The 11,690-nt window shown below is 53.3% G+C and overlaps 1 protein-coding gene across 1 annotated transcript; it reads left to right on the top strand.

Moving 5' to 3' along the window:
• The first annotated feature begins 503 nt into the window (after positions 1-503).
• Positions 504-1,487, top strand: LOC103627259 (protein IDA-LIKE 2). The gene has a single exon (XM_008647545.4). It carries the CDS (start codon positions 792-794, stop codon positions 1,119-1,121), a length of 330 nt encoding a protein of 109 aa, XP_008645767.1. The 5' UTR covers positions 504-791; the 3' UTR covers positions 1,122-1,487.
• The last annotated feature ends 10,203 nt before the right edge of the window (positions 1,488-11,690 follow it).

The raw sequence follows: 11,690 nt of genomic DNA on the forward strand, positions 1-11,690 counted from the left end.
TCCTCTCAGCCTCAGAGAAGGAAACGATGTAAACGTGTGATACTCAACAATGCTGATGTTTTGGCAACATTCGGATGGGCTCGTTTTCTCAAGGAAACAAAGCATTCAATTATTCATCAGCCACGGTCTTCAGATGAAGCAGTACATGCTCCAAGTTGTAAAGTAAAATGTGTAATAACAGCTAGACATATTAAAACCAGCGGTTGATTCGTAGTAGTAAGCAACCGTTTAGCTAGGCCAATTAATTAATTACAGGAAAAAAAAGGTTGCAAACACGGTCAGTAGTTTTAATTATCATAAAGATTTTTTTTATCGTTTCACAAGTTCTGCAAAAAAAAAAAGATGTAAAAAAAAACAGCTAGCTAGGTACTTGTTGCAAGGAAGGAACGACCGGACAGACAGGGATCGTTTTTCAACGGGGGTACATTTTGCTGGTACGTGTTGGGAAAACTGCTGGATAGCTAGGTCGACATCCTCCTCGCCTACTTTTCTCCCTCGCCTTGGCTGGGACATGCACCTCCCCTCGTCCATAGCATACCATGCTAAAACCCAACCGGCGGTATAAAATTAAAATCCAGCAACGACACACATCTTAAGCCTTGCCAATTGTCTCATCATCCTCAGGACTTCCATTCCATGCCCCCCACCCTGCCTAACGTTACGTACCCATATATCAGCACCTCCCTTCCGCCCTCCTCCTCGCCATTTGCCCACCGCCACACGCCCGCCACAGCTAGGCTAGCTAGCTAGCTAGTCCCTCGCCGCCTCAGGGCCGGGTTAGCGATCTGTACATGGCCGCCGCCGGCTGTTTCGAAGCAGGAGAAGCCAGCAGCGGCAGCCGGGCGACGCCGCGGCGGCGGGGGCGGCGGCGGCCATTATTACTAGCCAAGAAGCCGCCGTGGCGGCTGGTGCTAGCCTTTTTGATCCTGATGCTGGTGGTGCCGAGCTGCTGCCAGGCGACGGCGCGAGCGCGAGGCATGCAGCCGTTCCGGGGCAGGCCGCTGCTGGAGCCAGGCAGCGCCAACCGTTTCCTGGGGTTCTTCCCCAGGGGCCCCGTGCCGCCGTCCGGCCCCTCGCGGCAGCACAACTCCATCGGAGCGCAGGACCAGAGCCATCCCTGACGATGACGTACGTATACCGGCGCGCCGTCGACCGTCGTCGTCGTACCAAATGTTTGGAGAGAGAGAGAGAGAGGCTGGTCGAGAAAAGATATATTGTAGAGTAAGATCTCGAAGATAGATACGTAGTTCGCGTCGCATGCATCATCGTACGTGGATTAAATTGAATCCTTGCTTCCTTGTCGGTCGTAGCTAGGCTCTCGTAGTGGTTGGTTAGTTGTAGCACGCAGCAGCACTAGCATGTATACTTGGAGGAGAAGAGGCACGTTTCTTCTCTGTAGGATATGATGTACATGAGGCTATTGTTTTGTTTTTGTTTTTTTTTTGGAGAAGAAAAGGTGGGTGGAGGCGTTGTTTATCGGTGCTTCACTGCTTCTTGTTCCTTTCTGTTATCTCTTCTTCCCTGGCGCGGCGCTGCTTTCCTGAGCAGGGCAAAGCTGGACCGACGCTTCTGTTTCGCTGCAGCTGCTGCCATCACACGCACTGCTTGCTTTATGTCTTTTATTTATTTATTTTGCTTTTGCGGATAAAGCTAGCTAGGTATGCAGCCAGAGCAGAGTACGAGTGTACAACAACCAGAGCCTACGTACTATACTCGTACGACACGAGTCGCAATCAACGCTGTTGCTTTGTGCTTTCTGAGGCTATCCGCAAGAGTTACCCCTAAATTTTCCCTCTATATCACTTTTTTGGGTCACATCATCAACATTTCACTCCCTATATTTTTATCTCCTGCAGCGGTTCCCCCTAAATACTCCCCCTATACCCTACTACAACTATAAAATATCATTTTTTATATGTATTACCAATTTTTTATCTACTAACAATTGCTTGTGGCCACACAGAACAGTGTTGTAGAGGATGAATAGTGACCCCTTGATTGGGGGACTCGCGCGCCCACCCCTACGGCTGCAGCCCGTAGGGGGCTCTCTAGCGTCAGCCCACGTAGAGGCCCCCTACGCAGGGGAGAGGGCGCGGTAGCGTTACAGTCTGATGAGCATCATCGTGGGTGATACGGGTCGAGCAGAGCTGTCTGTCCGTCGTTGATGGCGAGGCGAGCAGAGAGCAGTTGCGTGCGTGCGGTGCTGTGATTGATAGCTCCTGCATGCGTGGGCGGGAATTGGAAGCAGGAGCGAGCGCGCACCGCCGGTCCGGACGTCCGTCCGTCGCGGTTGTTGGTGCATGCTGGCCCACGTTGACGATTTGGCTGCAAGGGGCGGACGCCCAACCATATTAATCTACCTTTTTGACCGTTATTTATTTTTATTCCGTTCATCTTGTATGTATGTCAGTATGTGTAACCAGATGTTTATGCAATTTTGGAAAAAAGAAAGAAGAGTTTCGCTTTTCTTTTTGCTGCTACATGCATACTTGCCGCTTCGCTATTGAAGTTGCTAGGAAAGAGGCATAGATCAGCAGAGAAATCGTGATGAAAGACGTTGGTTGATTGCACCGACGGCACCGCACCATCGGAACGTAAAATGGCGCGTTGTTGGATCTGATTGGACCGAGCTGCAGCAGCTGCCTAATCAAGACGGCCGTCCATTTTCTCTGTTGTCATCTCAGCAGCGTACCACCTTTCGGTTTCGTTTTGAGCCAGGGTGCTGGCGATTAAAACGAGCCAGGGGGGCAGTAATGAGTGCTGGCGATTAGCAAGCGAACGGCGTAAGCTGTCGACTGCTGGTGTTGTTGTAGACATGCACGTACCATGCCTGCTTCCGTCATTCTTTTGACACTCTGCACGAATGTACAGTACATTACAGTATGATACGGGACGTGCTAGGCTTCCTGCTGCCATGTAAAGGGAGAGAAGAGAGAGAGAGAGAGAGGCGAAATCTAATCCTACTACCGGTGATCGGACAGCTCGTCGTCTTTGCAGGTACAGCCACGCACGCTTACGGCAGTGGGAGTGGGAGCTGTGTAGACGAGACGACGTGCAGAGGATTTGGGACGCAGGCAGAGGCGGTGAGGTAGCGACGAGCATTGCCTTGCTTGTATTGTACTCTCTCTCCTCTTCCCTGCTACAAATACATTTCTACAATTTCAAATTTATTCTGAAATAAAGATATCCTGTTAACGATTTCTTTCTCAAAACATTAAAAGCGTGTTTTATTTCGGGACGGAGGCTGCAGCAGCCATCGGAGGGGGGGGGGGGGGGATCTGATTCTGATGTGATGTGACAGGGGTCGACGAGTCAAGGGGCGTGGAACACGAACACGGCAGCGCGGACGACGAGGGATGTCCCCGTCGGCACTCCGCACGCCAGAGGACTTCACTTGGCAGCCGCACCTGCCAGTAACGGTGCAGGCCGACGCGACAGGCGACACGCCCCCGCTGACTTTTGCTCACGCCAACGCCTGCCAACAATTCCGCGGCCATTTTCCACCAGAGTAGTAGCATACTTGCACTCCAATGGTCCCTAGATCTTTCCCAGGTGTACTATACTTATATCTCATCTCCATCACACTCGACTCGTGTCGCGTTTCCCCTCTCGATAAGCAACAGTGACCAGTTGCTTCTGTTTACTAAATTTGGTGGTGGTTGACTGGTGGGTTAGCAACTCTGAGACGGCGTCATCAGTAATTCGGCATCATCACTGTTACGTGCGTGCACCGACGATATATTCAATTTTTTTATAGGACGGACACATGTGTTTAGCAAACTGCAAAAGCAACGGTGGTATGTACACATCGTTGCTGTCATTTCAATCGTCTGACTAGTCATTTTTTTCTTTTTTTAAAAAAAATATTTGTATAGGCACACTTACTTAACTGACTTTTGAGGCCGCACCTAACAGTACTATTTTTGCATGATCTTGGTCCTGAAATATATATAATTCTGAGCTTGTCTTTATCATATGAAACGTGTTTTCTATTGTATACATACATACCTTTTTAACGTGACATTTGTTAATACTTCTTTCAATAAATTTGGTGGTCAAACTTAAGTAAACTCAAAATCCCTAGACCAAAATATGAGAACAATATATTAACAAATATTTAGAGAGAGAGAGCACGCATATTCAACAAAAAAGAAAGTATAGCACATACACGATCTAATCGTCTCTTTTGCTAAAAAAAGAAGTATTTGTGTAAACTATAAAGAAACATACTACAAAGGCACGCTTAACTAACTTTTGATGGCGTACCTAACAGTACTGTTTTCACGTGGTCTCTATATAATGGATTTCTGAGTTTGTGTTTTTAATTAACCATTTAAAAAACAATATATACTATACTCCTATTAAGACTCTAACGAAGGTGTCCACACTCCGTGACCTCGCCCTCGCCCCCGGCTCCCGTACACGACACCCATCGTGCCACTGCCCCCACCTCCATCTTTCCGTGATTCTTGCCCGCCCCTCCGCGCCATCCTCACCTCGCGCCCGCTCGCTCGTCCGTCCCGCACATCCTACATCCGGCTCCCGCAACCCTCTTTTGAGCAGCGTGTCGGACCCGCAAACCCCGCCATCCTCGTGATCGCCAACCTAGAGTGACCTCAAGCCATCGCCGCAGCCGCCGGAGAAGAAGGCTCCTTCGCCCGCGCCAAAACCGTCGATGAGGCTGCAGCTCAGAGGGTTCTCAAGCCATCGCCACAGCCGCTACAAAAGAAGGCTCCCTCGCTCGCGCCGCAGCCCTGAGCCCACTCCTAGGTTAAAAAGGGCCGTGCCCCATCATCGTTTCGTCCCCCTCATGTAGATCTGGTTCGATTCAGTGCAGCTCCGACTGATCGAGAATCCAGGTAGGCTTCGTCAAGACCGTTGATTCCGCGCGAGGGGTCGTCACGCCGACGCCCTAGCTGTTCCTGACTTTTAGGGGCCTAGTGCGAAATCCGATATAGAGGCCCCATCCAAACACAAATATATATAATTATACATGTATTATTGAATATTTGACATATAAAAATTATTATTGTTGGGGCGAAGGCGAAGACGCCACCCTTCGCTCGAGGCCTTCGCCGTAGTCGCTGGCCCAGCGGAGACAAGACAACGGGCAGGGACACCCTTCGCCCCTTACGACATCGGACGAAGACCTGTAACGAGGTCATCCCACCGTGCGGCCTCGTCCAGCATGGAGGCCCACGCGTCACCCGGCCCATTGTAACGGGCCCTGCGTGGCCGCTGCGTGTTACGGGCCTAATTTGTAAAGGCATCCCTGTAATTACAGTCTGTAACCCCGCTTTATGGGAATATTCTGGGAATAACCTAGGTGTCTGAGGGCACATGCGTCCTTAACACAGGACGTTGGGCACTCAGATACCTATAAATACCCCCGCACAGTGCCCTTAAGAGGCCAGATTAACAGAGCTATTGCCATCTTGTGCGAGAACCCTGTTTATGTCACTACACCTCCCGTTGGATCCCCTTGCAACAGAGAGCAAGTTCCAACATTTGGCGCCCACCGTTCGTGCGACGAAAAAACCACCCGCGATGGCACCCAAGAAAGTTAACTCGAAGGCTGACGAGGCTGCGAAGGCAGCACTGCTTGCCGCAAAAAAGGCAAGGCCCTCGCCCTCACCCACTCCACTCACCACGAGGCTACTGAAGACGACGTTCTCCGCGCCTGCGAAGACGATGCTCTCCGCACCTGCGGCCCTGAAGGACAATCGCAACCCCCCAAGGCTTCGCCCCACCGGAGGGCGCGGACCTCACCGAGGACGGCGAGGTCCTCGGCGTCTCGGCGGAAGAACAGCTACAGCTGCGCGCCCTACGCCTCAAGAACCGCAATCTCCAGAGGCAAAAAGAGATACTGGAGGCCAAGCGCCAGCGCGTGTCCGCACTAGCCAAGGTGCGGCAAATGATACGCGATGAAGAGCAGAAGGCCCAGGACCTCGAGCGGGAGATCGCGCTGATGCAGCGCGAAGGCCACCCCGGCCTGCAGCACGGACCACCCCTTCAACAGCGCGCACAACTGGAAGACCCGCGTTTCCCCCAGCGCGACCACACTTTTCCGCACGCCGCGCCATTCCAAGGGGTCAACTACCTCGACGAGCGAAGTCCCCTGGCGCCACATCTGCAAGTGATGCCTTGGCCCGCCAACTTCCGGGCAGGGACCTATCCCAAGTACAACGGCAGCACTGACCCAGCACAATACATAATGAGTTATCAGGTCACCGTTGCATCTTCCGGAGGGGACGACGCCACGATGGCCAAGTCCTTCATCATCGCCCTCGAAGGCCCAGCCCTCACCTGGTTCACCAGGTTGCCTCCGCTGTCCATTGATTCCTGGAGAAGCCTCTGGGACAAGTTCCTGCTCAACTTCCAAGGGTACCGCCCAGACACCGACGCCTTGGCCGAACTCTCGCTCTGCAAGCAGCTGGAAAAGGAGACTCTGCGGGAGTATTACCGCAAATTTCTAACACTCAAGTCACAGCTGCCCTTAGTCGATGACCAGATCGCCATCCACTACGCCATCAGTGGCCTTCGCGCCGGCGTCCTCTATAGCCACTGCATCAGAGATCCGCCCAAGAACCTCCAGGAATTATATCAGCTATTTGAAAAATACGCCAAATCCGAAGAGCTCCACCAGCGCAAGGTTGAGTCTCAAAGGAAGCCCAAAGATGCTCCACAGTCCAGCCGCACGTGGACGAGGACTCCGCAGCAAGACTCCGGTCGAGAGGGCCGCAATCAACAGCAAGTGCACAACATCGCCAACCAGCACCCCGCTGCTGACGCCCCTCGCCGCCAGGAGTATCCCCCCCCAGGGTCACGGAAATGGAACTCGCGGTAGGGGTCGGGGGCGTGCGCAGCCGCCACGCCGATTCTACTGTCTTTTTCATGGCGAAGACTGCGCCCACCAAACCAAAGATTGTCCAGAGACGAAGGCCACCAAAGACAGGATGGCACGGGCGCAGCCAGCCGACAACCCCAGAGTTGTCGCGCACACTTATCAGCAACCCCCTCCACCCTACATCCACGCCCCGCCCCTCATCCACCGCACCACGCTTACCAACACCACCAGGAAGTACAAATCGTACCTCCTCCACCCCCACCTCCACACCAGCAACATCAGAACATCCCCCACCCCCATGCCCCAAAACAAGAAGACTTCGCCGATCAGCCGTATCGCGGAGTCATTCATATGATCACCGGGGGGTCCAGCGCCGACTTCGACACAAAGCGGCAGAAGCGGGACCACTACCGCAGCATCAACCACGTCGCCATCACCGGCCCAGTCATGCAGACGAAGTGGTCCCACGTACCGCTAACCTTCGACGCACGAGACGTCGACCTACGCAGCGCCCCCGACATCGACGCCATGGTTATCAACTGCAGCGTGGCAGGCTGGGATCTGCACAAAGTCCTAGTCGACAATGGCAGTCAAGCAGACATCATTTTCCTCCATGCCTTCGACCGCATGGGCATCAGCCACATCCTGCTCAAGCCTTCGGACAACCCATTGTATGGTTTCGGCGGCAAGGGCACTTTTCCTATCGGCAAAATAGAGTTGCCTCTCTCCTTCGGTGTAGCACCCAATGCCCAAAGTGAGCAAATAACCTTTGATATCGTCGATATGGTATATCCGTACAACGCCATCATGGGCCGGGGCTCCATCAACAAGTTTGAGGCAGCTATTCACGGACTGTACCTGTGCATGAAGATACCAGGTCCGTTAGGCGCCATTGCGGTCTACGGCAATCAACAGACCGCGCGCAACATAGAGCGGGACTTCGTCCCCAGACAAAGAAACATGCACTGCCTCACGGCCCAGCGCGAGGTCCCTGCGTCCGTCAGCCCAACCGACAAAGAGCACGACAAGGCACAGCTGCAGAGCAACGACGGGACCAAGACTGTCCCCCTCGACCAGGCCACGCCCAAGCAGACAGTCACTATCAGCGAAGACCTCACTTCGCATGAAGAGGAGAAACTCCTCTGCTGCTTGTCCAAGAACAAAGATGTCTTTGCCTGGTCAGCCCTCGACCTGGTCGGGGTTAGCCGATCCATAATTGAGCACAACTTGGGAATCGACCCTTCGGTGAGACCGAAAAAACAGCGGCTTCGCAAAATGTCCGACGAGAAGACAGAGGCCGCCAAGGCAGAGGTGCACCGCCTCCTGGAAGCCAAATTCATCGAGCCGGTGGCTTACCCCACGTGGCTCTCCAACGTTGTGATGGTGCAGAAAAAGGGCGGCAAGTGGCGAATGTGCATCAACTTCACCAGTCTCAACAAGGCCTGCCCAAAGGACAACTTCCCGTTGCCGCGAATCGACAAAATAGTCGATAGCGTGGCTGGATGCAAAGTCATGTCACTCCTCGACTGCTTCTCCGGTTACCACCAGATATACATGAAGGAGGAAGACAAGGCTAGCACCGGCTTTATAACACCCTTCGACACATATTGCTTCATCAGAATGCCGGAGGGACTCAAGAACACCAGGTCCACCTTCTCCAGGCTTACCAAAACAGTGCTCGAAGGGCAAGTTGGCAGAAATATATTCACATATGTGGACGACATCGTCGTCGCCAGCAAGAGCAAGGAGGATCATCTCGCTGACTTCGCTGAGACATTCGCGAACATGCGAGACGCACGACTCCGCTTAAACCCGGAAAAGTGCGTCTTCGGCGTTCGCCAAGGCAAAATATTGGGCTACCTGGTATCACACCGCGGCATCGAGGCCAACCCAACCAAAATTCAGGCCATCATAAACATGTCGCCTCCGCAGTCCGCCAGAGACGTCCAGCGCTTGACGGGCAGATTGGCCGCCCTCAACAGATTCATCTCCAGATCCGCTGAGCGAAGTCTTCCTTTCCTCAAAACTCTCCGTGGCGCAAAAGACTTCGCTTGGGGACCAGAGCAGGCAGCGGCCTTCGCCTCATTAAAACAGTACCTATCGGAGTTGGCAGTCCTTACCAGCCCCGACTCTTCGCTACCCCTGTTGCTCTATGTTGCGGCTTCGCCGCATGCGGTCAGCGCGGCACTGGTGCAGGAGCAGACAGTTGAGGGCGTGATCAGGCAGTGCCCAGTTTATTACGTCTCCGAAGTGCTGACACCGTCCAAATGTAACATGACAGAACTGGAGAAGATTGCCTACGCAGTTGTTATGTCTTCACTCAAATTGCGCCATTATTTTGAAGCATTCAAGGTCCGAGTCACCTCAGACAGGGGACTCGGCGAATTGTTCTGAAACCCGGAAGCATCGGTGAGGATTGCCAAGTGGGCGGCCGAACTCTCCGGCTACCACATCAATTTCGAGCCCAGGACAGCCATCAAGTCACAAGTCCTAGCAGACTTCGTCATCGACTGGACTGGGCCAATAACACAGCCGGACCCGTCCGTAGAGAAGGTTTGGACGATCCACTGTGACGACGCATGGTGCCATGCGGGGGCAGGCGCCGCTGCAGTCATCACCTCACCAGCCAGGGTCAAGCACAGATATGCAGCACGCCTCAGCTTTGCTCTGGAATCTGACAGATGCACAAATAACATAGCAGAATACGAAGCAGTCATCCTCAGCCTCCGCAAGCTGAGGGCCCTTGGGGTCACCACCTGCATCATCAGAACAGACTCCAAGGTAGTTGCCGGCCAAGTCGAGAAAGACTATGCAGCAAAGGACCCCGCACTTATGCAATACCTCGCGGCCATCCGAAGTCTCGAGAGACAATTCAAGGGATTCACCTTGCAGCATGTGGACCGGGCCAAGAATGAAGAGGCCGATGCATTGGCCAAGGCTGCCGCCAGAGGCGAGTCCCTGCCCTCCGACGTGTTCTTCCATGTCATCGGCACGCCAGCCGTCCGGAGCCCCGAAGGGCTCCAAATAACCAATGACAGCGAGGGCCACCGCATAGTCAATCTTATCATGACCGAAGACTGGCGGGCACCAATAACCCTGTTCCTACAGGGGTACTATCACCCTACCGACATCAACGAGGCCAAGCGCCTCAAACATCGAAGCCGGGACTTCGCACTGATCGAGGGCCAACTCTACAAGAAGGGGGTCAGCCAGCCAATGCTTAAATGCGTCACCGAAACCGAAGGTGTCCAGATCCTACACGAAGTCCACAGTGGTACCTGCGGCTCTCACGCAGGGCCAAGGGCCCTAGCTGCTAAGGTGGTCCGCCAAGGTTTCTACTGGCCCGCAATGATCTGCGCCGCAAATCGGGTCACAAGGTCCTGCGAAGCCTGCCAGAAGTTTTCTCCTCGATCAGGCAGCCCCTCGCAATTTATAAAGCTGATCGCCCACACATGGCCTCTCCAGCGTTGGGGCCTGGACATCGTCGGGCCCCTGCCCACGGCTCAGGGGAACCTTAAGTTCGCCTTCGTCGCTGTCGAATACTTCACCAAATGGATTGAGGCAAGAGCTGTTTCCACAATAACATCAAAGACTGCCCAAAAATTCTTTTGGCAAAACATTGTTTGCCGCTTCGGAGTACCGTCCGAACTAACAGTTGACAACGACAAGCAGTTTGACAGCCAAGACTTCAAGGATTTTTGCTTCTCCATCGGCACCAAGCTTGCCTTCGCCTCAGTCTATCACCCGCAGTCCAACGGAGTTGTGGAACGCGCCAATGGAAAAATCTTCACAGCTGTCAAAAAGTTGCTCCTCGACGAAAAAAGGGCAGGTGGGCCGATTTGTTACCCGAGGCGGTCTGGGCGCTAAACACGACTGAGTGCAGGGCGACCGAGTTCACTCCTTTCCGCCTTCTATATGGATCAGAGGCTATGACCCCACAAGAAATAAAACATGGGTCCCCGCGAACAGTTCCGTCAGCCGTCCCCGACGTGGACGAGCCTACTTCGAAGGATCTCATCGATGGAGACCGAGTCTTCGCCCTACAGGCTTTAAATAAATACCAAGCCCAGGCAAAAGCATGGCGCAACCATGCAGTCATCTCGAGGGAATTCAGCGAAGGGGACCTCGTACTCGTCCGAACAGCTCGGACAGAGTCCAGGGGCAAGCTGGAGCCCAAGTGGGAGGGCCCCTTCATTGTCAAGACGAAAGCTTCCCCCAGCGCTTACAGGCTCGCAACGCCAAACGACGAAGACCTGGAGCACTCCTGGAACATCGACAATCTCCGCAAATTTTTTGTTTGACTCATCAGGGCCGATTCGCCCTTGTAATTCGCAAAAACAATTTTATTCTGGCCCGCACTCTTTTCCTCCCGGGGGGTGAGGTTTTTAACGAGGCGGAGCCATGTAATATACAAGTGAAAAAATCCCCCGCAAAAACATGCGTCGAAAAAAGACCGCGACGACGGTCTTCGACATTCGACCAATACAAAGTCACCGCGAGGCTCAGCGCTAGCCACCCTCGCGTGCGACAACTCCGCGCATAAGTCGCCTAAGGGTGCAGCCGGACTAGCACAACAAGTGCGAAAAATCAAAGTCCTCCGCGAAGACTATCCGTGCAGAAGTCGCCTAAGGGTGCAGCCGGACTAGCACAACAAGTGCGAAAAATCGAAGTCCTCCGCGAAGACTATCCGTGCAGAAGTGAAAGGGAAATGTGCCCTTGGGCCATTTCTAAGTATTTTGGTGATTGAGTGCCAACACAAGTGCTTTTGTGTTGATCTATGCAATGTGGTGAACAAAGTGAAAATCATGTCAAAAGGTATGTTTCTAGACTTAGTACATTATTT

Source organism: Zea mays, chromosome 5 (genome assembly GCF_902167145.1).
Source record: "Zea mays cultivar B73 chromosome 5, Zm-B73-REFERENCE-NAM-5.0, whole genome shotgun sequence".
In the NCBI taxonomy this organism is placed as follows: domain Eukaryota; kingdom Viridiplantae; phylum Streptophyta; class Magnoliopsida; order Poales; family Poaceae; genus Zea; species Zea mays.